This window comes from Neovison vison, chromosome 1, assembly GCF_020171115.1.
Source record: "Neovison vison isolate M4711 chromosome 1, ASM_NN_V1, whole genome shotgun sequence".
Lineage (NCBI taxonomy): Eukaryota > Metazoa > Chordata > Mammalia > Carnivora > Mustelidae > Neogale > Neogale vison.
The window spans coordinates 170,129,563-170,151,813 of NC_058091.1; the positions used below are offsets into that span (position 1 = coordinate 170,129,563).

Below are 22,251 nucleotides of genomic sequence, written 5' to 3' on the forward strand. Positions count from 1 at the left end.
AGGACTTCTCAGTAATTGCATTTCTGATCTTGAAGGTGTAAAGTGCAGTGGAATGGATCTCTTGTTCTTGGGGAGGAAAAGGGTCACTATTACTGAGTAAAGGCATCCGAGTAGGCTTTATAGAAATCTTGTAGCTGAAGTCTGTCATGCAACAACCACTCCACATGCATTTACTAAACATCCACCTATCTAGGTGAGCTCCTAAATTAATTATTCATCTGTATTTCACCCAAACTTTGTAAGGATCACATATAAACACCAACCAAATGTTAAGATTAAGCCCACATAAGATACAGGATTTCACAGAATTATAGAAATATTAGTACGTTAACTAAAATTCCTTTGAATGCTCTGTGCTCAATGTTAATATACAATAAATGAATTTCCTTGGTCAACCAACTGGGGTTCTGTCCCTAACTAGCCAAGGAGGATCTACCAACAGATTATAGGACTGGCAATTTCAAGCTATTGAAACCTGTCTTTCCCCTCCTCCCAGGGACAGCTAGCTCCTAGCAGGGAGGGAAACCTACAAGTGATGACTTCATAATAACCATGACCCTCTCTGACCTCACACTCCCTGCATCCCCAGTCACTTCATGCTCTTTTTTTTTTTTAATATATGCTTGTAATTTTTTATACATGCAAAACAGCTTCTAAGTGATTCATGATTACCATTTGAAGAAAAATACGTGTTTTTAAAATAGCATAATACTGCTCTTAGACCAAATCCACTCTTATCCACTGTCTGAGGGGGCACAAAGACAAGAAGATTCCATGTCACAGCAGGGAACAAGAGAGACAGCATTGGCTAAATGCAAATGAGGGGAAGGAGATTCTAACAGGTGTTTTTTTTTTACATGTAAGATTAAAACTTTATTCCTGTGCTACAACAGGGAGAAATAAACAGACTGGCCTAAAGGATCAAGCTTAAAACCTCCAAGACAAACCTGGGCAGAAATGAAGGCCTGAAGTCTGGGGCTTATGGCCATTCGTATCCTCTCCTAATATCCCTAACATGACACTGAAGTATTTCTACCCAAACCTCTGCCTCCAGCTGGTCTTCACTGATGCTGTTGGCCCTGAAATTCCCAGTGGCCCTCTTCCCTGGGATTTCAAATTCATTTTACTCTATCTAACTCCTGCAGCGGATATCCAGAAAGAAGTAAGTAATACCACCCCAACCGGAAACAATTTAAACTCGAGCTGTGTAAGGTACAGGGTGGGGCACCTGAGTGGTTCAGTGGGTTAAACTTCTGCCTTTGGCTCGGGTCATGATCTCAGGGTCCTGGGATTGAGCCCTGCATCAGGCTCTCTGCTCAGCAGGGAGCCTGCTTCCCCCCTCATCTCTGCCTGCTCTTCTTCCTACTTGTGTTATCTCTCTCTCTCTCTCTCTCTGTCAAATAAAATCTTAAAAAAAGAAAGAAAGGTACAGTGTATGTGCTCTACATGTGGATCTACTCCCATCACTCCAGAATTCTACCCCTACAGAATACTCAACACAATATTCAAAATCCTGATTTCAAACAATGGATTTAAAGTGGCTAAAGAAGAAAAAAAACCTCAGGTAGAACAAAATGACACCAAATAACTCATCTCAAAGGCCTTCTACAAAGAGTCATTAAGGCATATTCATTTACACAGTACCATAGACAGAGGATTCCCTAGTAAGTACTTCTGTGGTCTATTATTTCATCCCTCATATAAAGGACCCCAGAGGATCAGAATACCCCCTAAGATACAGACGATTATTAAGGGGTCTTAAAAAAAAAAAAAAGGCTGGTGTTCAATAACCCACTTTAACTAAATACCAATAGACAAGAGAAGTTCATTTTGACATGGGAAAAAAGGGAAGGGCTCCTTTACAACTAGTTTTAATTTACCCACCCAGAAAGACCAACCAACATAATGGCAAAAGTAAATTCCCCTCCACAGCTATTGCTGGAACTCCCAGGCCCCAAGCTTCTACCACATACCTGGTCTGCTAATTCTGTCAATTTTGTCCATGCTAGGGGACGGGAGCCGAAGTCGAGGACTGCTCTGATTGGAGTTGTCCGATCCCACGTCATTGAATGAGTCATCATGGGTCAGTAAGAGTTCTTTTACACACTTATGACAGATACTGTGTTGACAAGGGAGAATCAGCGGGTGGGTGAACAGCTCCTTGCATGCTGGGCAAATGAGCTCTCTTTCAATATTCTTAATGGTAACCTTTAGGAAAAGAAATCGAATCAAAAGCTCTTAGTGGGGGGAATATATTAACACGTTTATACCTCTTGGTAAGTACGTGTGTGTACCATGCCAAAAGGAATGAAGAAACAGTGTATAATCTGAAATTCCTTTCCGGTAATGAAATTCCCAGACCACTGCCCACCCCCCCAACACCCACAGCTTAGAACTGAAGGGACACAGACATGGAAAACACTGAAGTCAGAGAAAAATCAGCATGAAATATGAGGGGACCGTAATATTCCACCGATTACGGAGTTACTCAAATCATCGTGAACTCACTAATTTAGGACATCTGAGACATCCAAGAAGTAAGAGTTAAGAAGCCAGCACACTAAGGATGAGACCATGTTCCTTCAAAGCACAGTTAACTCTGCCCAGACAAGAGGGGGCAAAAACCGGGTTAGGCAGAATGTTCATAGAAGCCTCCTTGAAATCTATTTACAAGCTGAATCATCAGCAATCTTCTATTAAATGTGACCAATTTTCATACGCTGCCAACTGTAATGTAGCTAAAATGCTTGAGGTTCTCTTGCTGCATAGTGAAGTGGTTATCTTAAAAGCACTTGATGAATATTGAAAAGGATGGAGAGGACTGGAAAGCACCATTTTAAGGGCTCTCAGTACTACCGGCTTGCATTATTTTCCAGGAGAAACATTCAGTCTCTTGTAACAACCAAAAAGGCTTGATGACCTCATACTCGCTTTACCACCCTTTCCAGTTCCTCTGCCCCCACCCCCAAAAGACAGGTGCTATGAATCTATATTCAGCCTTCTTGAAGCTTTACAGTCCGATTTTAAAGTACTCCTAAGCCTGTACAATCATTTCAATTACTGGAGCTCCACAGAAAATGAGAACTGAATTAATTCACTTATTTTAATTAAATAAAAATGTATGCTCTTCTATTCCCCCTCCAGTGACACTATGGGTTTTAATCATCCTTGACAACAGCACTACATCCAACTAGCTTTTCTCACGGTCTATGGTCTTTCCTGTGTTTCTTGCTGCATCATCCAATAAATATTTCATAGAAACCCGCATCATCTCAGGATTTTATTAAATTTGGAAGACCGCCACGCTTCCCAATTCACCGCAAAGAAAATAGAATGTTCACATCCCACCTCGTTTCACCGAGAATCGGACACCTGATTCAAAGAGAAAAAAATATCGTTCTGAAGGTCCAAAATAGGTTCAAAGAAAAATTCTGTTCTGAAGGTCCGAGACAGATTCCCGTTTGATGGAAGGTGTACCTCCCAGAAGAAGATCCCGAGTCATTTCCACCTCTCTGGTACACAGAAACAGGGTATACGCTTTCTAACCACAGCGGATACGAAGTCATTCTGGCCCAGAAAAAAAATGAGTTTTCATTTTAGAGCCATTAAGAGAAAGGGGCGGCGGCGGCGGCTCCCACAATCAGGCTGTCTCAGAATCCACGGGATTCGACGGCAAACGAGGAACTCGGAAAGAACCGCAGATCGGAGCCTTTCCAACAAAACCCCTTGCACCCCGACAGCGGCCAGGGCCCCGCCCGCCTCCCGCGCGCCAGCCGGCGAAGCCAGGGAGGAGCCTGCGCTCGCGGCGACGGCCGGCCGGGCTGGGCCGCGCCCGCGGGGGTCCGAGCGGGACCCCAGCGCCGGCCCCACGACACTCCGGGACAAAGGGGCGGCCGGACGGGCGCCCCCAGCCGCGACGGGCGGCCGACTCTCCGGGCAGAGGCAATCCGACAGCGCGGACCCCACGCAAGAGCCCCGCCCCGACGCCCCGAGGAGCTCAGGTGAGCGATCGCCGCCCCGGGTCGGCGCCCCCTCGCGGGCCCAGGGGCCCCGGGGTCCAACCCTCCGAGGGGCGGAGAGGGGGCGCCCGGATTTGCGGAACCCGGGGCGCGGAAGGCGAAGAGGAAGCGGGGCCACCACACGGCCGCCCTCGCTCCTCGGAGAAGAGGCTCCCTCCGGCTCAGGGCGGAGGAGCACGCGCGGGGGGCCCCCGGGGAGGCGCCATGGGAGCGTGAGGCGGCGGCCCCCGTCGCCCACTCACTCACCAGCGAGTCGGAACCGTCCCCTTCCATGGTAGCCTTCTGCCAGGTGTCATCAACGGCGGGGTCCCAAGAGGCGGCCGTGCGGCCCGGGCAGGGTCTGGTGGGCGGGTCCCCGCGGCGGCCGTGGAGCCTGGGTTCGGAGCTGGTGAGCCGGACCCGGCCAGCGGACCGACGCGGCGAGGAGCGGGGCGGGCGAAACACAGGCGCGGAGAGTCGAGCGCGCTCCCTGCGACGGCCCCGGAATCCCGCCCCGCGGCCGGCTGCGGCGGCGGCTCCTGCGGACTGCGGCTGGGCGGGCGGCCGCGCGGAGAGACCCGGGCGCCGACGCCGCGGAGGGGCGGGGCCGGGGCGGGGCGGCGCCGTCACCCGGGCAACAGCGCCCACCGCACAAAGGGGGCGGGGCGGCGCGCGGCTGCCGGGAGACCCGGCGGGGCGGCGGCGCGCGCGCTGGGGTCCCGGCTCCCGCCGCCGCCGCCGCCCGAGCCCCGCCCCCTCCGCCGCCGCCGTCGCCGCCCGCCGCCGCGGGCAGCCTCGGAGGGGCGGAAGCGAGGGGGCGGGGAAGCGGAGGGCGGTGCCGGGGCGGGACCGGGGTGGAGCGGCCCGCGGGGCTGCGGCTGACTGCGGGCCTGGAGGCCGGCCCCGCGCGGCCCCTCCGCCCGGCGCGGCCCCTCTGCCGTCATCTGGCTTTCCCTGCGCTTCGGCCAAGCACCCCCTTCAAGCCGCATTTCCTGACTCGAGACGGCCGGCGGGGGCAGGAGAGCCGCGCGCAGGGGAGGTGAAGACCGCCGCGAGACCCCGCCCGCCGCACCCCTTTCCGGGCCGGGGCTTCCCCTAGCGGGTCCCAGTCTCCGCCCGGCTCTTCCTCCTCCTCCTCCTCCGGCCCAGTGCATCGGGAGAACTTCACGTCTCTAACGGGTCCCCAACCACTCGTATTCGGCTTCTGCTTTGACACCCCAGGGCGCGGCGCTGTCACGCACGACACGTTCTCGCCAGGTGGCGCGGGCTTGGGGACCCGAGCTGGCCACGCGGGAGCGCCCTCCCCGCCCCGCCCCCTGCAGGACAGCCGCCCTGGGGTGCCCCCTTGGGGACGGAGGGCGCGGGGCCAAGGGGCACCGCGGGTCCTGGGCTGCTGTGACACCCGCGCACCCACGCGGTGCTTGGCGGGCTCGGGGACCAGCTGCGCCAGATGCACCTGCCCCGCGACTCAAGCACCTTTCTTGTGTCTCGTTTCACCGCGACCCGAAACCAAATCACCAGGGACGGCTGGACGCCGAATATGGGACCCCGCCACTGCCTTCCCGGCTGGCTGATTCCACCCTTCCCCCAGAGACCGAGAAAATGGGAGCTCTCAGCAGCTGGGGGAAGGGACCTCAGCGGCACCCCAGGAATCCCGGTCAGGTGTGAAACGCTGCCCACTTTTATGTTCTACTTGGGAGACGTGTGTCGTAGGGAAAAGTTCCCACCGTGTTCCCACAGCACGGTCAGCCCGGTAGCCTCTTCTCCATCCTGGCAGTGAAGGGACCATGGCAATGGTCTTGAACGGGATGCCCTCAGTTCACCCGGGAGGTGTAGAGAGGACGTCCGTGCGCCTTGCTGAGCAAGGACTGGACTATTCTGATCCGGATTAATGCCCGCTCTGCGGCCCCACATGCTGGGGTTGAGGCTGTTTCCTTCCCACGGGTTCAGAAACACCCTAATCTAAAGGGAAATGATAAAAATAATGCCTGCATCATTTGGTTACTTGTATTACGTACCACACCATGTTCCCATATAGTTTTTAAGAGACTCAACCATTAAAAAGCATTTTATATCAGTCTTGGGTTTTTTTAAAGTTGTTTAATTTCATGGTTTTTTTAAATTAACATATAATGTATTATTTGTTTCCAGGGTACAAGTCTGTGATTCATCAATCTTACACAATTCACAGCGCTCACCATAGCACATAGACTCCCCAGTGTCCATCACCCAGCCACCCCATCCCTCCCACACCCACTGCCCCTCCAGCAACCCTCAGTTTGTTCCCAAGAACAAATATAAGATATTAAGTCTTCTACAGTTTATTTCCCTCTCTGGTTTCGTCTTGTAACATTTTCCCCTTCTTTTCTCCTGTGATCTTCTCTCTTGTTTCCCAAATTCCTCTTATCAGTGAGATCATATAACAATTGTGTTTTTCTGACTGACTGACTTCGTTCAGCACAATAATTCATCCACGTCGTTGCAAATGGCAAGATTTCAAATTTTGATGGCTACATAATATTCCATTGTGTACGTATACCACATCTTTATTCATCTGTGGATGGACTTCTAGGCTCTTTCCATAGTATGGCTATTGTGGACATTGCTGCTATAAACATTTGGTGCACATGCCCCTTTGGATCACTACATTTGTATCTTTGGTATAAATACCCAGTTATTTTAATTACTGGGTTGTAGGGTAGCTCTATTTTAAACTTTTTGAGGAACCTCCATGCTGTTTTCCAGAGTGGCTGCACAAGCTTGCATTCTCTCCAACAGTGTAGGAGGGTTCCCCTTTCTCCACATCCTTGCCAACACCCAGTGTTTCTTGACTTGTTAATTTTAGCCATTCTGACTGGTGTGAGGCATCTCATTGTGGTTTTGATTTGTATTTCCCTGATGCCTTTTGAGTGATGTGGAGCACTTTTTTCTGTGATGGTTGGCCATCTGATGTCTTCTCTGCAGAAATGTCTGTTCAGGTCTTCTGCCCATTTCTTGATTGGATTACTTGTTCTTTGGGTGTTGAATTTGATAAGTTCTTTATCGATTTTGGATACTAGCCCTTTATCTGATACGTTATTTGCAAATATCTTCTCCCATTCTGACTATTGTCTTTACATGGAAAACCCAAAACACTCCACCCCAAAACTGTTGGAACTTATACAGGAATTCGGTCAAGTGCCAGGATATAAAATCAATGCACAGAAATCAACTGCATTTCTATCCAACAACGAGACAGAAGAAAGAGAAATTAAGGAGTTGATCCCATTTACAACTGTACCCAAAACCATAAGATACCTAGGAATAAATCTAACCAAAGAAGCAAAGAATGTGTACTCAAAAAACTATAAAGTCCTCATGAAAGAAATTGAGGAAAACACAAAGAAATGGAAAAATGCTCTGTGCTCATGGATTGGAAGAACAAATATCGTGAAAATGTCTACGCTACCTAGAGCAATCTACACATTCAATGCAATCATCAAAATACCATCAACTTTTTTTTCAAAGAAATGGAACAAATAATCCCAAAATTTATATGAAACCAGAAAGGACCCCGAATAGCCCAGAACGACGATGAAAAAAAAAAAAAAAAAACAAAGCTGACAGCATCACAATTCCAGACTTCAAGCTCTATTACAAAGCTGTCATCATCAAGACAGTATGGTGCTGGCACAGAAACAGACACGTAAGTCAACGGAACAGAAGAGGAGAGCCCAGAAATGGACCCTCAACTCTATAGTCAACTAATCTTACACAAAACAGGAAAGAATGCCCAGTGGAAAAAAGACAGTCTCTTCAACAAATGGTGTTGGGAAAATTGGACAGCCACGCACAGAAGAATGAAATTGGACCATTTCTTTACTCCACACACAAAAATAAGACTCAAAATGATTGAAGGACCTCAACGTAAGACAGGAATCCATCAAAATCTTTTTTTTTTTTTAAGATTTTATTTAATTTATTTGACAGAGAGAGATCACAAGCAGACGGAGAGGCAGGCAGAGAGGGAGATAGAGGGAAGCAGGCTCCCTGCTGAGCAGAGAGCCCGATGTGGGACTCGATCCCAGGACCCCGAGATCATGACCTGAGCCGAAGGCAGCGGCTTAACCCACTGAGCCACCCAGGCGCCCCATCAAAATCTTTGAGGAGGACACAGGCAGTAACCCCTCCGACCTCGGCTGCAGCAACTTCTTCTTAGAAACATCACCAAAAGCAAGGGAAGCAAGGGCAAAAATGAACTATTGGGACTTCATCAAGATAAAAAGCTTTTGCACAGCAAAGGAAATAGTCAACAAAACCAAAAGATATCAGTGTTTGTTTTTAATACTGGTCTTTGGGTTAAATTATTCCCCTCTGGCTGTAATCCCACATCAGCCCACCTGCATCAGCCCACCTGAATAGGGCTTTGGTCCAAAACCAACTAGTTAATTGATTAAAAGATATTAGAAGGCTTCATTAACATGAGCTAAAGATTAAACTTGTACAGACAACATTTGGCTGAAAATAAATTCCAAAGCCCTCCTTCCATTATGCAAATCAGATGTCACTGAGATACCATTTTCCACCTGATTCTCCAGGTTCAAAAATTATCTTAACACACTTGGCCAGAATGTGGGGAACTAGGCACATTCAAGATTTTTCACAACACTGTAGCTTGGTAGAGTTAATTGGAAGGGAAATTATGCAAATCCTATCAAAAACTTTAAATGAGTGTACCTTTGACTAAGCACTTCCACTTCTAAGAATTCTCCTACTGAAAGGCTTGCATGTGTGCACAAAAACCTGCACAAAGATCTTGTTGGGACCTTATTTATAGAAACTATCATCCATGATGTCCAACCATACCATGAAATACTGTGCAGCAGTTAAAATGAAGGTACTGATGAGTAAGGATTTTTCAAACATCGTGTTAGAAAAGGTGAAAAGCCATAGATCCTCTATGTTACCACTTTGGCCAAAAAAACATGAGACAGGTATAATTGCTTATATAGGAAAATTAGTAAATAAAATAAGTCTCCAACATAGAACACAAAAAAATAGCAACAGGACTATAGAGAAAGGGCTGGAATCAGGTGTGGAAGACACTTTTCACTCTCACTTTCTTGCATCTCGTTTACTTTATATGTGCATGTTTTCCTTCTGGAACATTTTTAATGCAATTTACATAATTAATCCATAAATGCTGGTCATTTAATCTCTTAGCCCGAGAAGTTTTAAAAGCAAAAGGGGGGAGGGGCATATTGCCAGGAAGAGAGCAAAACATGTAAACCACCATTCTAAACCATTCTGCCACCCCTAGTCATTTCTACCTCACCCTCCGCCCTCCTCCCCCACCCCTTTGGTTACGAGGGTTTGAGTCATCTATCTCATCAACTTCTCTCAGCATGCATACAGACCAGCTTCCCAGTTATCAAAGATACCAAGATCTTTCCCAGTTCTCAAGTTAAAATCCTGTGGGTTTTGGGTTTTTTGGTTTTGGGGAGGTTTTTGCTGTTGTTTTTTGTTTTTAATCCTCTTCTCTCCTTCCCCTCTACCTCTGGCTAGTCTTCAGAGCTTATCCTTTCCCATCCTTACAGCTAACTCCCCTGCTCAGGTCCACTCCCTGTGCCTAGATTACAAGTGCCTAATTACCAATTAGGTATTTACAGATGACTTTCCATACAGGTGTCACTATCCCTGTAGCTCTATTTGCGACAGGGGCAGGGTAAGCTAAGGTCCTAGACTACAAGGAGCTTAGTGTGGGGCGATAGCAGAGAGGGCTCTACGTGCATGTGAAGGACTGTATCTGAATGCTGGCATGTTGGGGGGCAAGAGACAGAAGGGGTGGTGAACTTACAGTAACAATGAGTCTCGGGTAGTACGGAGGGCCTGGAATGCCACGCTTCTCTTCTGAAGACTTGAGGAAGCTTCCGAAGGCTTTTAAGTGGGAATGATGTGAGCGATCTGTATTGTTGGGTTTCTTAAATCATTATTCTCCCAATCTGCATTGCTAGGTACCTATTCCTAGTTTGGAGTATCCCTAGCATCTCCTCTTCCAAGACTTTCTTTTTAAAAATATGGGTCAAGGGGGGTGCCTGGGTGGCTCAGTGGATTAAGCCGCTGCCTTCAGCTCAGGCCATGGTCTCAGGGTCCTGGGATTGAGCCCCACATCCTGCTTTCTGCTCAGCAGGGAGCTTGCTTCCCTCTCTCTCTCTGCCTGCCTCTCTGCCTACTTGTGATATTCTCTCTCTCTCTCTCTCTCTCTGTCAAATAAATAAATAAATAAATCTTTAAAAAAATAAAATACAGGTCAAGGTTCAACACAAGGAAGCCTTACTCCACACCAGTGAGCACTCCCGGCAAGTCCCTGACCTTCATTCAGCACGCTTGCCTACATTATCTCATGCCCTTGTTGCTTAATTGCTCCTCCCTCATCATGAGGCCTGAGCTGGCTTGCATCTATCTCATCAAGTCCAAAAGGTCAGGGAAGGATGTTGTCAATTTCCCCCTACTTCAACTGCCAACAACCAGCCACTCCCCCGACACACACACACACACACACACACACACACACACCACACCACCCCCCCCTCCCCTCCCCTCCCCTCTCCTCTCCTCCCCTCTCCCACTCCCTCTCCCTCCTCCCCCAACCCCCGCCCCTCCCCATTCAGGTTTGGTAAAGGAATGGCTCACTAAGTGTTTTGTACCGGACATTTAAAATGTAAGCCTGTTACCCTTTAGGCTACCCACTACTCACTAAACTGACCTGGTCTCTTTTCATACTGACTCCTGATACCCACCAAGTGACCAAATTCCTGGCAAAGTCAGCCCCTTCAAGCATGATACATAATTTCAGTCTCTGCTCGGCACCAACCACTGGCTCTTAATCTGTTTTGTCTGAGATCAAACAGCCAGGGTACCTTTCTGTGGGTATGTCTTCAATAAGAAGTCGCAACAATGGGACGGGGTCACATCCTCCTACATGTTTCCCCCATGCTGGGGACTCCTAGTCACTGGACAGCCCAGGGACAAAATGAAGAGTATCCTTGGAGTTAGGGGGAACAAGGGAGCTGGAAAGGAAATCAATCACAGGATTCCCCAGCAGATTGGCACAGGCCCTGTATACACGCTGGGCATCAGGAGGTCAGAGGTGAAGGACAAGGAATGGCAGTTATCAGTTACTGACCCAAACCTCCAACAATTCAAGCTTACCTGTCATAAAGTGTTTCTATGGGAACCACCTCAGGGGAGAGGAGTCCAGCAAGGCAGGAAGTTCAGATGTCCATTGCCTCACCAAAGCCTACTCATCTTCCAGACCTAGGGCCTCCTCCCTCATTGGTCTTATTTTCACTGATGAGCTCCCCTGACTCTGAACTCCTTGGTCACTTGGAGTCTTTCCGCTCAGTTGAACACGATTACATACTCTCATTTCGTACATGAATGTTTGATGTCTTGTAAGCCTTACCTTCCCAGCCACTGAAGCTTCTGTTTGTTTGTTTGTTTAAGAGAAAGTCTGGGGCACCTGGGTAGCTCAGTTGTTAAGAATCTGCTTTTAGCTCTGGTCATGATCCCTTGGGCCTGGGATCCAGCCCTGCATTGGGTTCCCTGCTTGGCAGGAAGTCTGTTTCTCCTCTCCCACTCTCCCTGATTGCATTCCCTCTCTTGCTGTGTCTCTGTCAAATAAATAAATAATTTTTTAAAAAAGAGAGAGAGAGAGAGAGAAATCTGATAGACATTTACTTACTAAACAGCACCATAAGACTGGTAATTTGAAATCTGATGAGAAGAACACAGTACTGCTCTAGCAAATATTTTTCCACTAATGGCAGGAATGTACTGGCTTTATCACTGGTGGCAAAGGGGTCCCTTGTCCAGCTTGAGGTGAACCACAGTGGCAATATTAGAGATTGTCTGTGGGTCCCTTTTGACTACGTTATTCGTTCACTTGGGGTTGCTAGGTTTAGCAAAAACAAAGGATGCCCAGATAAGTCTGAATTTCAGACACATAATGAATTTTTTTTAGTGTAAGTTTGCCCCATACCTGCACCCCAATGTTTATAGCAGCAATGTCTACCATAGCCAAACTATGGAAAGAGCCTAGATGCCCATCAATGGATGAATGGATAAAAAAGATGTGGGATATATATATACAATGGAATATTACGCAGCCATCAGAAAATGAAATCTTACCATTTGCAATGACGTGGATGGAACTAGAGGGTATTATGCTAAGTGAAATAAGTCAATCAGAGGAAAACAATTATCATACGGTTTCACTGATCCGAGGAATTTAAGAAACAAGACATAGGAGCAGAGGAGAAGGGAGGGAAAAATAAAACAAGATGAAATCAGAGAGGGAGACCAACAATGAGAGACTCTTAATCACAGAAACAAAAGGAGGGTTGCTGGAGGAGAGGGGGTGGAGGGATGAGGTAACAGGGTGATGGGCATTAAGGAGGGCACTGGATGGAACAAGCACTGGCTTTTCTATGCAACTGATTAATCACTGAACTCTCCCCCTGAAACTAGTAACACACTCTATGTTAACTAACTGAATTTAAATAAAATTAAATTTAAAAAGTATGCCCCATATATTGCAAGGGACCTACTTACATTAACACAACTATGTGCTGTTTATCTGAAATTCAAATGTAATTCTACATCCTATATTTTATCTGGCAACTCTCTCTGTCCTCTTGTTAGCAATCAATCACAGTTTGGAAAGACGTATCTCAAAACCTAACACTGTTGTCATAGCAGCTAAATGTAACAACTTTCATGCACTGAGGACCTACTGTGTGCCAATACCAGGATGAGGAACTTTAAATAAAATATTCATTTAATCCTGGCAATAACCCTGTGAGTAGGTATGATTCCCTTCAGTGGGGCCATGGGCCAACCATAAGGGCTCTCCACCTCCACCCGGAGGTTAAAAATACCCTCAAGGTCACATGACTAGATACCAAAAAGCCTTGACATTCAAACTTGGGTCTCCCTCCAGCATCCCAATTGCAATGCCTGCCCACAGGTGGAAATACAACATCATTTAGTTGCATAAAAAATATGATTTAAGCATTATTTGACTAAGTAATTTAAGATACTCTTTTTTAAATTATCTTTTTACAGTATGGTTAAAAAAAAGTCAGAGGAAAATTATATTTATGAAACTAGCTAGTTTCAAATGATATTGCTAAAGTCTTCATCTTCTGTGTGCTTTTCCTACCCCCCACCATGCACACATTTCATCCAATCCCAAGATATAAAAAAATATTTTAAAGAATACTTTGCAGTGGACCCAACCTTAGTATTACCACCCAGTTTAGAGTTCAGCTGTGTGAGCAACTACCTATTGAGCCCTGTGAAACAGATCATTTGGTGGTATTTTTGTTTTGGTCCTAGGAGACACTTAAAGACTTTCCATTAGTCTAGATTTGAGGATCTTCTCAATCTAATTCATTCAGAGTACAAGTATCTTCTTGCTTTACAGTAAATTTTGTGGAAGTTCTTGAACTTTTTATGCCCCAGAGATGTTCAAAGTTGGACGTAATAATTCACCAGATTATGGAATCACTGTCTGTTTCTCTACCAGAGTTAAAGGGAAACTTTCCAAAGACTCATTTTGCTCAAACTACTGCACTCCTTGGAGGTGTCCAAACAGTTAACTACTGAACTATGGGGAACAAGTGCTTTCTGGCTATCTTTACATAAATATAAGTATGTTAAATTGTCTAAATGTAAAGGGGTATACTAAATTTAAATAATTCTATGTCCCTCGTCATCAAATCTTCATTGGATGATTCCAGAGGAGGGTATAATGGTGTGAAGAGAAAAGGTGAATGAAGAGAATTTTTTTTTAAAAAATTAATAAGCCAAAACCTTCTAGGGTCCAAAAGTTTGAAAACACAGCTTTCAGTAATCCTAGGTACTGACCACAGATTTGGAAAGGTCTCTTTCAGTCCAAAGAGGTGAGCTACAAAAGAAACAAAACATCCAAAAAGTATCTTCAAGAAACCGTACAAATTTCCCTGATAGGGAAAGACAAGGAAGTCCATTTAGGTTGATTTTTTAATCCACTTGAGAATTATCCTAGGCATTCACTATACTAACAGGGTATTGTCTGAGGAGCAGAAAGACTACAATGGTTGAGATCCCCCTTGGATTTTAAATATTAAAGTTCATCATCACAATAGAGTAAAAGAAGCTGATCAAGTAGGTTGATCAAGTCTGCCATTTGGGTTTAAGGTTACACTAAGATGAAAGCCTCACTCCCCACATTCAGAAAACACACAATAAGCTAATTTATTTGAAATAGACACACTCGAGAAAACTGCAGCCACTGGGGAAGGCAGCGTTTTGGAGCTGGGAGTAAAACTCCATTTTTTACTCTGTAAGACCTTCTGTGAAGTCTGGCTGTAAATCCTGCAAAAAGCACATGTTAATTTCGTCAGGTTTTAAAGCCCTCAGAGAAAAGTGAAAGAAGTCAGGGTGGTCTCGACTTCTAAGAAGGAGAAGGGAGGGGAGCAGAGGAGGAGGGAAGAGAGGACTGGAGGGGAGGGGTGCAGGACAATTCTGGGCTTCTGCTCTCCTAATTTAACTCGGGGGCCCTGGCATCCTTCGAGCTGTTTCACATTATCCTTTATATTACGAACCTGAACTATGGAAGCGGAACCTAACTTCTCAAAGGAAAATAAAGCGAGTCAGTCTCAAAGCTCTGCTACTCCCTAGGTAATACTGGGAGAGGTACTCAGCGTTCAAATCCTGGACACTCACACACACAAGGAGGGTATTTAAAGGAGTCAGGGCGAAGGTATGAGGAGTGTGGCCAGGGGATAAACTGGAGCCAAAAGGGTTAGGAGGCTACTCCACATCTCTGGCCCGCACCCCATCCAAAAGGGCAGAGGGAGGAACTCACTTCTTACGGGGAGAGAGCCTATTTTCCAGCCTGAGATTTCAGAGGGACACCTGGCTGTCTCAGCGGACCACGCTCCTGTATTTGCTGCAGGTCCATCGCTGAAGCCCCAGCAAAGTGCGTCTACCCAGCGAGCCCACCAGTGAGTGCGTGCTCAGTGAGAGAAATTCCGCGGAGAAAGCCAGGTGAATCTGCAAATTGTTGTTTCATTACACTAAGTATATGGCGAGCACTGTTAGTGGTAATTCTGAGAGGTCTAGTTTGGGTGTTGCTTACCTGATTTTATCCAAAGTTTTAAGGATTCACTAATGGTTCTGCCCTAGCTGCCCACTTAGTGTTTACGGGAAGTTCATCTGTCTGCTTAATAAAATCACCTGCGGTGAACACTGCCGATTCCTGGATCTCACCCCAGAACCATTCTCAAAGAATTTCAAGTTTTGCCTGTATGGAAGGAAACTCTTAGCCAACTAGTGCAATTCTGACTTACTTTGAAGACTGACCACGGCAAGCCTGAACTCGCCTCCCAGTCACCCCATTCCTGGCCCCACGGAGAGTGGTCCATTTATTCTGTAGTCAACAAAAGGCATCCTCTTTCCTCCCCACCCCTGCCGCACCCCCCAAGCTCCTGTACAGCCAGGGTCCTGCAATCAGGACCCTGCAAACCACCCTTCCTCTGAACCACCGCTTCCTTCTGGCCTTCTCCTCTCCTCGGGGTTAGTCCTCCCGAGGGTGGACCAGGTTATGGCACGCACCCCGGGCCCGGGGGGTGGGGGGTGGGGGTGGGGGGTGGGGGTGGGAAGCTGCTCGGGGCGATGAGGAGCTTGGATGTGGTGGCCCGGGTGTCCCCGTGCCTGTGCGATCAGACCCTCCAGGGTCGGAAGAAAAGTGGTAAGCGGGTCCTCCACGTGTCCTTCTGGTCTCGGGGTGCAAATGGCAGGGGTGGCCCAAAGCACAACCGGCATCTTCGAAGAGCGAAAATAAGCCTTCTATTTCCGCCGAGGAACAGGAGAGCGCATTCTGGCGGGCGCACGGCTCTCCAGGACACTTGAGTCCGGGAGTGCCTTAACCGCTCCCCAGCTCCGGGAGCCGCGGGAATGCCCGCCCTGAACCTAAAACCCAGCGGATTTGGGGTTGGTGAGGTGTGAGCCTCAAGTTTCAGATGCTCACACCGGGGCTGCAGAAGCACCCTTCTTTCTGACGACCGCACGCAGGAAGTCCTTTCCTCCCGCGCCAGCACTACCTTAAAACCCCGGGGACACGGGGCAAACGCAGACGCCGTTTCTAGCTTTCCCGCGGGCTGCGAATCCTGGCTGAGGGCGCCCCGTGCAGCCTTCGCATTTCCTGACACGTCCCGCCCGCACACCACTTAGAAGCCTCCCTGGGGCAGTTTCTCGGATGCAGCACGGAGGCCGGCCTCCCGCCAGGCTTTCTGTCTGCCAAGGCGCCGCGCCTCCCGGACCGGCCGAGGGCGTGGTCGCGAGGCGCCACGGACCGCGCCAGCCGCGGCTTCGAACCCGCTTCCGGACAGGTGCCGGGCTGAAATCCCGTTCCTTGGCATTCCCCGTCCCCTCCGAAGGCAGGCTGCTGGCTCTGTTCTGGGCCTCGGGACCTGGAAGGAGGGCTGAAGACGCCAAGGCCATGGTACCTGGGGTTCTGCCCCTGTTTACCCGGCATACGGTCACCCTGCGAGCTGAACCCGACTCCGCCCGCCTGACGAATCATCCGCTATCCGAGCCCTGCTCCCCGCTTCGCGCCTGGACGCTCGGATCACCCACTCGAAGTCACCACGCGTGGGCAGCCCTGGGGGCGTCGGAGAGTGCGCCCACGGCCACCGCCCTGCCCTCCTGTCCATCCCCGCGAGCTGAGCTCTCGTCCCTCGCCGTCCCGGAAGGCCCCCCGCAGTCGCCCAGCTCGCCAAGTCCCCTCGGCTCATTTCAGAGATGCCGCGCGATAAAGAAAAGGCGGCCACTTTGCATCCTGCAGCTGCTGGGACGCCCTGGCTGGGAGCGCGGACCCGGGATCGGGCCCCCTCCTTCCGCGGGCGCTGGAAGGGACCGGGACGCCCACAGCGACAGGCCAGGTAGCGCCCGGGGTGAGGGCCCAGCCCGCGACGCGGCGCGCGCCCCGGCACTTACCTTGCCTCTGGCCAGCAGTTCCATGATGTAGCCAAACTCACTTATCTCCTCCGACTCAGACATGGTTGCGACCCTTCACCGACTCTGCAGGACCCGGGCGGGTGCATCGAAGGCGTTCTTTTCCCGCACCGCCCCCGCGCCCCGTCTTTGCTTTATTCTGAGTTTTGCCAAGCGCCGCTGCAGGAGGCGGTTCACGAGGAAAAGTGAGCAAGCTGCGGGCTTAGCCCAGAGCGCGGCTGGGTGGGCTGGAGGCCAGAGAGCGCTCCGAGGCAGCGGCGTCCGGCGTCCTGGACTCCGGGTGCGGCGGTGGGGCCCGGCCGCTGGGTAGCGGAACAAACCAGGGCGGCGGCGGTCGCGGGCGTGAAATGCACACCAGGCGGAGTCCGCCGGCGAGGCCCCGCCTCCTCGGGGGTCGCGGCCCGCGCGCCTCCCGCCCGGGGTCGGGCGGCTGCAGAGACAAACAGCGACACAAAAGCGGGTGGGCTGCGGGCCCGGGCGCCACCCCCGCCGCTCCACCCCTGGAAGGGCTAACGCGCTCCCTCGGCGGATGCGGGGGAAGGTGGCCCTTCGGAGCTCCCGGCGCGAGGACCGGGGGAAAACCCCATCCCACTGTCTGGAGGTGCGAGGCCAGGCAGCCTGAATGCAGAGGAGGCAAACAACAAAGGATCTGGCTGCCGGCGCCGGGGGGAAAAAAATATGCGAGGGCCCAGGAAATGGCAACGCCGCATCTCAAGTCAGCCTTCCTGAAATCCAATAGGTAACAAAGCCCAAGCCCAGCGCCTCTGAGATGAGAACAAATACAAGGATTGTATTTTTAACACTCTGCGTGTGTAAGGGCGATTGTATCTCCGTATCCTCCTGATACTCGACTTTCCCTTAATTAAAGAAAAAAGCAAGCACCATTTCGGCCAGCAAGGCTCCTGCCCAAACACTGTCACCCTTAGGGACGACGAACTAAGTCACTTTTACAACGACTCGGTTCATTCATTGAGTTACGCATTCGGGGCATGTCTCTCCCATTTTCTACTTCTTTTTCAAATAGCAGCTCCCCTAGGAGGCTGCTGCCGTCAGGGTCTGTCCGTCTTCTCCCTGCTCCATTCATACCTGACAACCTTAGCTCCCCTTAAAAAAAACTTGGGGGGGGGGGCACCTGGGTGTCTCAGTGAGTTAAGCCTCTGCCTTCGGCTCAGGTCATGGTGTCAGGGTCCTGGGATCGAGCCCCGCATCGGGGGTCTCTGCTCCGCGGGAAGTCTGCTCTCTCTGCCTGCTTGTGATCTTTCTGTGTCAAATAAATAAATAAAATCTTAAAAAAAAAAAAAAACAAAGAAAAGAAAAGAAAACTTGACTTCTCTGCCCCCGGCCTATTAACCCCGCTGTAGGCTGTCTCTTATCTCTAGAAAAGGAGGAAAGTATAAGGGCTTGAGATTCCCTCCCCCCCCCCCAAAAAAAAACAACAAAATCTGCCAGCCATCATTGGGTGAGACATGAATAGGAGACTGACTGCAGAAGCAAAAGTACTCTCCTTCCTGGGTAGGCAGAGGCAGAAGCTGGGCCCAGCACTGGTGGGCAGGATGGTGTATGCAAATGAGCCATTGTGCTGAAACACAGCAGTTTGGGACATTTGATAAGACAGGGGCTTTCCCCCTTTTGCCTCTTTTTTTCCTGGGTCATTTTCCAATTTCTCTCTTCTGGCTCAGCTGTGACAATTTCCTCCATGCACATCTCCTCAAAGCTCCAGTAATGTTGGTCTTGACTGTTCACCTCCCAGACCTTTGCTAATTCTTCCTTGTGTTCCATTCTTCTAAGAGTGGCTGGCAGATAGCCCCAGAGCAAAGCAGCAGAAGATAAGGTGCGAGATATTCCTAGTGCTGAGGCTCAGTGGGACGTAAGACACCTTCGTAATACTTCCTGCTTGGAAGCTTCTTGTCCTTTTCAAGTTCTGTAGAACCTCCTGTGTGCTCTTTGCTTCTAGAAGAAAACTAGGAGCACTGAGAGTTGAAACTAGGTGGGTAGCATTTATGAATGGCTTCTTCTCTAATATTAGCAATAGCCGACAGATGACCAGAAAGAAATACTGCTCTTGAAGTGAAAGTTCTTCATGCCCAGAATGGATGGTGGCACATGATAAAAACCAGCGTTAGAACTGAACTAATCTTAATGTCTGCTCTACAAGTGAGAAGGAAGGAAGAGACGAGGGCATACAAGCGCCATATTCCCTCTTAAAAAGCTTTCCCTCACACCCCATCCCATGACTTCCACCTGTCCCTCGTGAGAACTGGGTCATATGTCCAGCCCTAGCTTTAAGGAAGGCTAGGATGGTAATGATTTCACTCTGGGAATAGGTAAACAAAATCAAGGACTTGTTAGTAAAGAAGAAACAGATATTGGGTAGGAATGTTAGTTCCTGCTGTCTCTCAGGTAAGTACCTTCGACTTTCTGAGCTTCAGTTTTCTCTGCTGTCAAATGACTCGTTTTGAACCAACTGCTCTCCAACCCATCCTGCTCTTAATGCTGGGATCTCTGATCTAAGGATCCCTCTGCCATCTGGCAACACTAGCTGCCACTCTTTTCCCTGAAAACAGTTGCTATTATAAAAGTTCTGTCCACCAGATCATTCGCTACGAGGAGATATTTCAGGGAAAACATCCCTCTCAGTTTCCTGGATTCCTGCCCAAGACCAAGACCAAGGGGGTTAGGGGGTTAGGGAGTTGGGGGTAGACATGAATAGGAGACTGACTGCAGTCAGTAGGGGCAAGGGTCTTTGACTCGCTTGCTGCAGTGGGCCCAAACCGACTTGCCCTTGAGAATTCAGAAGTTACAACCTGGCAGGTACTCAGATATGGGGTGGCATTTACCTCTCTGGATTGTCCATAGCAGGGGAGGCACTGCGGAGCATTAAAGAGCTTTCAGAGATGCCAGGCATACAAAATGAGGACCACACTGAAATCATTCCTGAAATTCTATGCGTGGACTTCAAAGGCACAGGGACAGACAGTCAACGGGTACTAAGCACAAACCTGCTTTATCACTTCTTTTCTAAGAACAAGTGAAGGTTAATACCATACACACTGGTATCAGTTAAGCCTCTTTCCCCCGAAGGAACTAAAATTAAGGAAAAGGTTAATTCACAGTTCTCAAATAGAATACAACGCACAGGACAGATGCTGCTACCTGAGAGAAAGACGTTTAACAGAGGGATCATGTGATGTATGAAGTTTTTGAGCATGGAGAAGACAAGACGGGCAGTATGAAAGGGTCCCTTGCTGGGGGAAACCCTCCTCTAATTGCCAACTTCCACCTAATGGAGAAGTTTTCAATTCAACTGCTCCATTGCCAGGCCAATTATTGAAATAAGCCTAACTCACGGAGATACACAGTCTTGACTTCATTTTCATTCACAATGTTCTATTTCTCCTCCTGACAGGAAACAACATAACACCTAATAGTTTTAACAAATACCGACAGAATACTCGTTTCAAGTTTGTTACAACCGTGGACACAAGTATCTGAAAGCTTAAGAAACAGAAATCTATAAGGATGACCAGTTGGCAGTTTAACCATGAGAGGCTGGAATAAGAAATCTACAAAGGTCTTGGTTTTCATAAGCCCTCATATTAAAAAAAAAAAAAAAAAAGTTTTGGGACACCTGGGTGGCTCAGTCAGTTCAGCGTCTGCCTTTGGATCAGGTCATGACCCTGGGGTCCTGGGATCAAGTCCCATATCTGCAGGGAGACTGCTTCTCCCTCTGTCCCTCCACCCCTGCTCATGCTCTCTCTCCCTCTCTCTCTCAAATAAATAAAAATTTTTTTTTAAAGATTTTTATTTATTTTTATTTGACAGATAGAGATCACAAGTAGTCAGAGAGGCAGGCAGAGAGAGAGGGAGGAGGAAGCAGGCTCTCCGCTGAGCAGAGAGCCCAATGCGGGGCTTGATCCCAAGACCCTGGGATCATGACCTGAGCCAAAGGCAAAGGCTTTAACCCACTGAGCCACCCAGACGCCCCATCAAATAAATAAAATCTTTAAAAAAAAAGCTTTTATTTCAGTATTTATTTCAGTGGCCTCTTTAATACCCATCCCCCATCTAGCCCATCTCCCACCCAACAACCTCCTTCGACCCTGTTTGTTCTCTATCATTAAGAGGCACTTATGGCTTATTTCTTCCCTCTCTCCTTTTTTTCTTTTGCCCCTTAGAAATGTTTTCTAAATTACCTTTGGCATGTCTTCACAAGGGTCCATGGGTTATTGAGAAATCTGTTGTTTAATTTTCAGATAATTCTGAATTTCTAAATATTTTAGATTTCCCACATTTCTGTGATTTCTAATCTAATTCTGTTTTGAAAAACCATGCCTTATATGGTTTCAGTGTTTTTATTTTAAAGATTTATTTATTTATTCCAGAGATTGAGAGAGAGAGAGAGGTGAGCGGGGGGAAGGGCAAAGGGTGAGGGAGACAAGCAGACTCCCAGTTGATTGAGGAGCCCGACACAGGGCTCCACCCCAAGACCCCGAGATCATAATCTGAGCTAAAACCAAAATTTGGACCCTCAACCAACAGAGCCACCCACACAAATCTGATTTCAGTGTTTTTAAAATACACTGAGGTTTTTTAGCAGTCTACCATGGGAGTTAGCAAATTTTTTTCTTAATGGGTGAGATATCAGTTAAACATTTTACACTTGCAGCCCTAAAGTCTTTTTGACTTCTTACCGCTGCAGTTACAGGATGTAAGCTGCCATCTGTAGGTAAACCAGTGCATGAGGTCACGTTCCCATCAAGATTTCTTCGCAAAAACAGGCAGCTTAATGACCACATGAAATGATTTCAACATCATCAGCCATTGGGGAAATACAAATCAAAACTGCAATTGACTCCAACTCATGTACCTATTAGGAGGGCTGTAATTGAAACAAACAAAATGGAAAATAAGTGCTAGCAATGATTTGGAACAACTGGAACCCATAGCAAGTGGAAATGTGAAATGGAGGAGCCATCCTGGGAAGCAGTTAAGGGTCCCTCTGAAAGTTAAATACTGAATTATCATATAACCCAGCAATCCCATTCCTACGCCGTATAACCCAAAGCATTGCAAACAGGGACTCAAACAGATACTTAAAAAAGCAAGCAAACAAAAACAAAACCCAGATACTTATTCACAAACATTCACTGCTGCGTTTTTTTGTTTTTTTGTTTTTTTTCAATAATCAAAACATAAAAACAACCCAAGTGTT

The 22,251-nt window shown here is 48.3% G+C and overlaps 1 protein-coding gene across 5 annotated transcripts in view; it reads right to left on the minus strand.

Annotated features, from left to right (window-relative positions):
- TRIM36 (tripartite motif containing 36) overlaps positions 1-17,116 on the minus strand; it is a 47,480-nt gene extending 30,364 nt beyond the window's left edge. For 2 of the 5 annotated variants that reach the window (XM_044263072.1, XM_044263062.1), the window contains exons 1-2: positions 4,266-4,503; positions 1,974-2,208 (exon numbers count right to left, since the gene is read on the minus strand). In XM_044263072.1, coding sequence (XP_044119007.1) covers positions 1,974-2,208; positions 4,266-4,292 — 262 coding nt within the window. In that variant the 5' untranslated portion in view covers positions 4,293-4,503. Of the gene's footprint in view, positions 1-1,973; positions 2,209-4,265; positions 4,504-17,021 lie in introns of those variants that run through there. The other 3 variants (XM_044263046.1, XM_044263054.1, XM_044263090.1) reach the window with 3 other exon arrangements.
- Between the last annotated feature and the right edge of the window lie 5,135 nt (positions 17,117-22,251).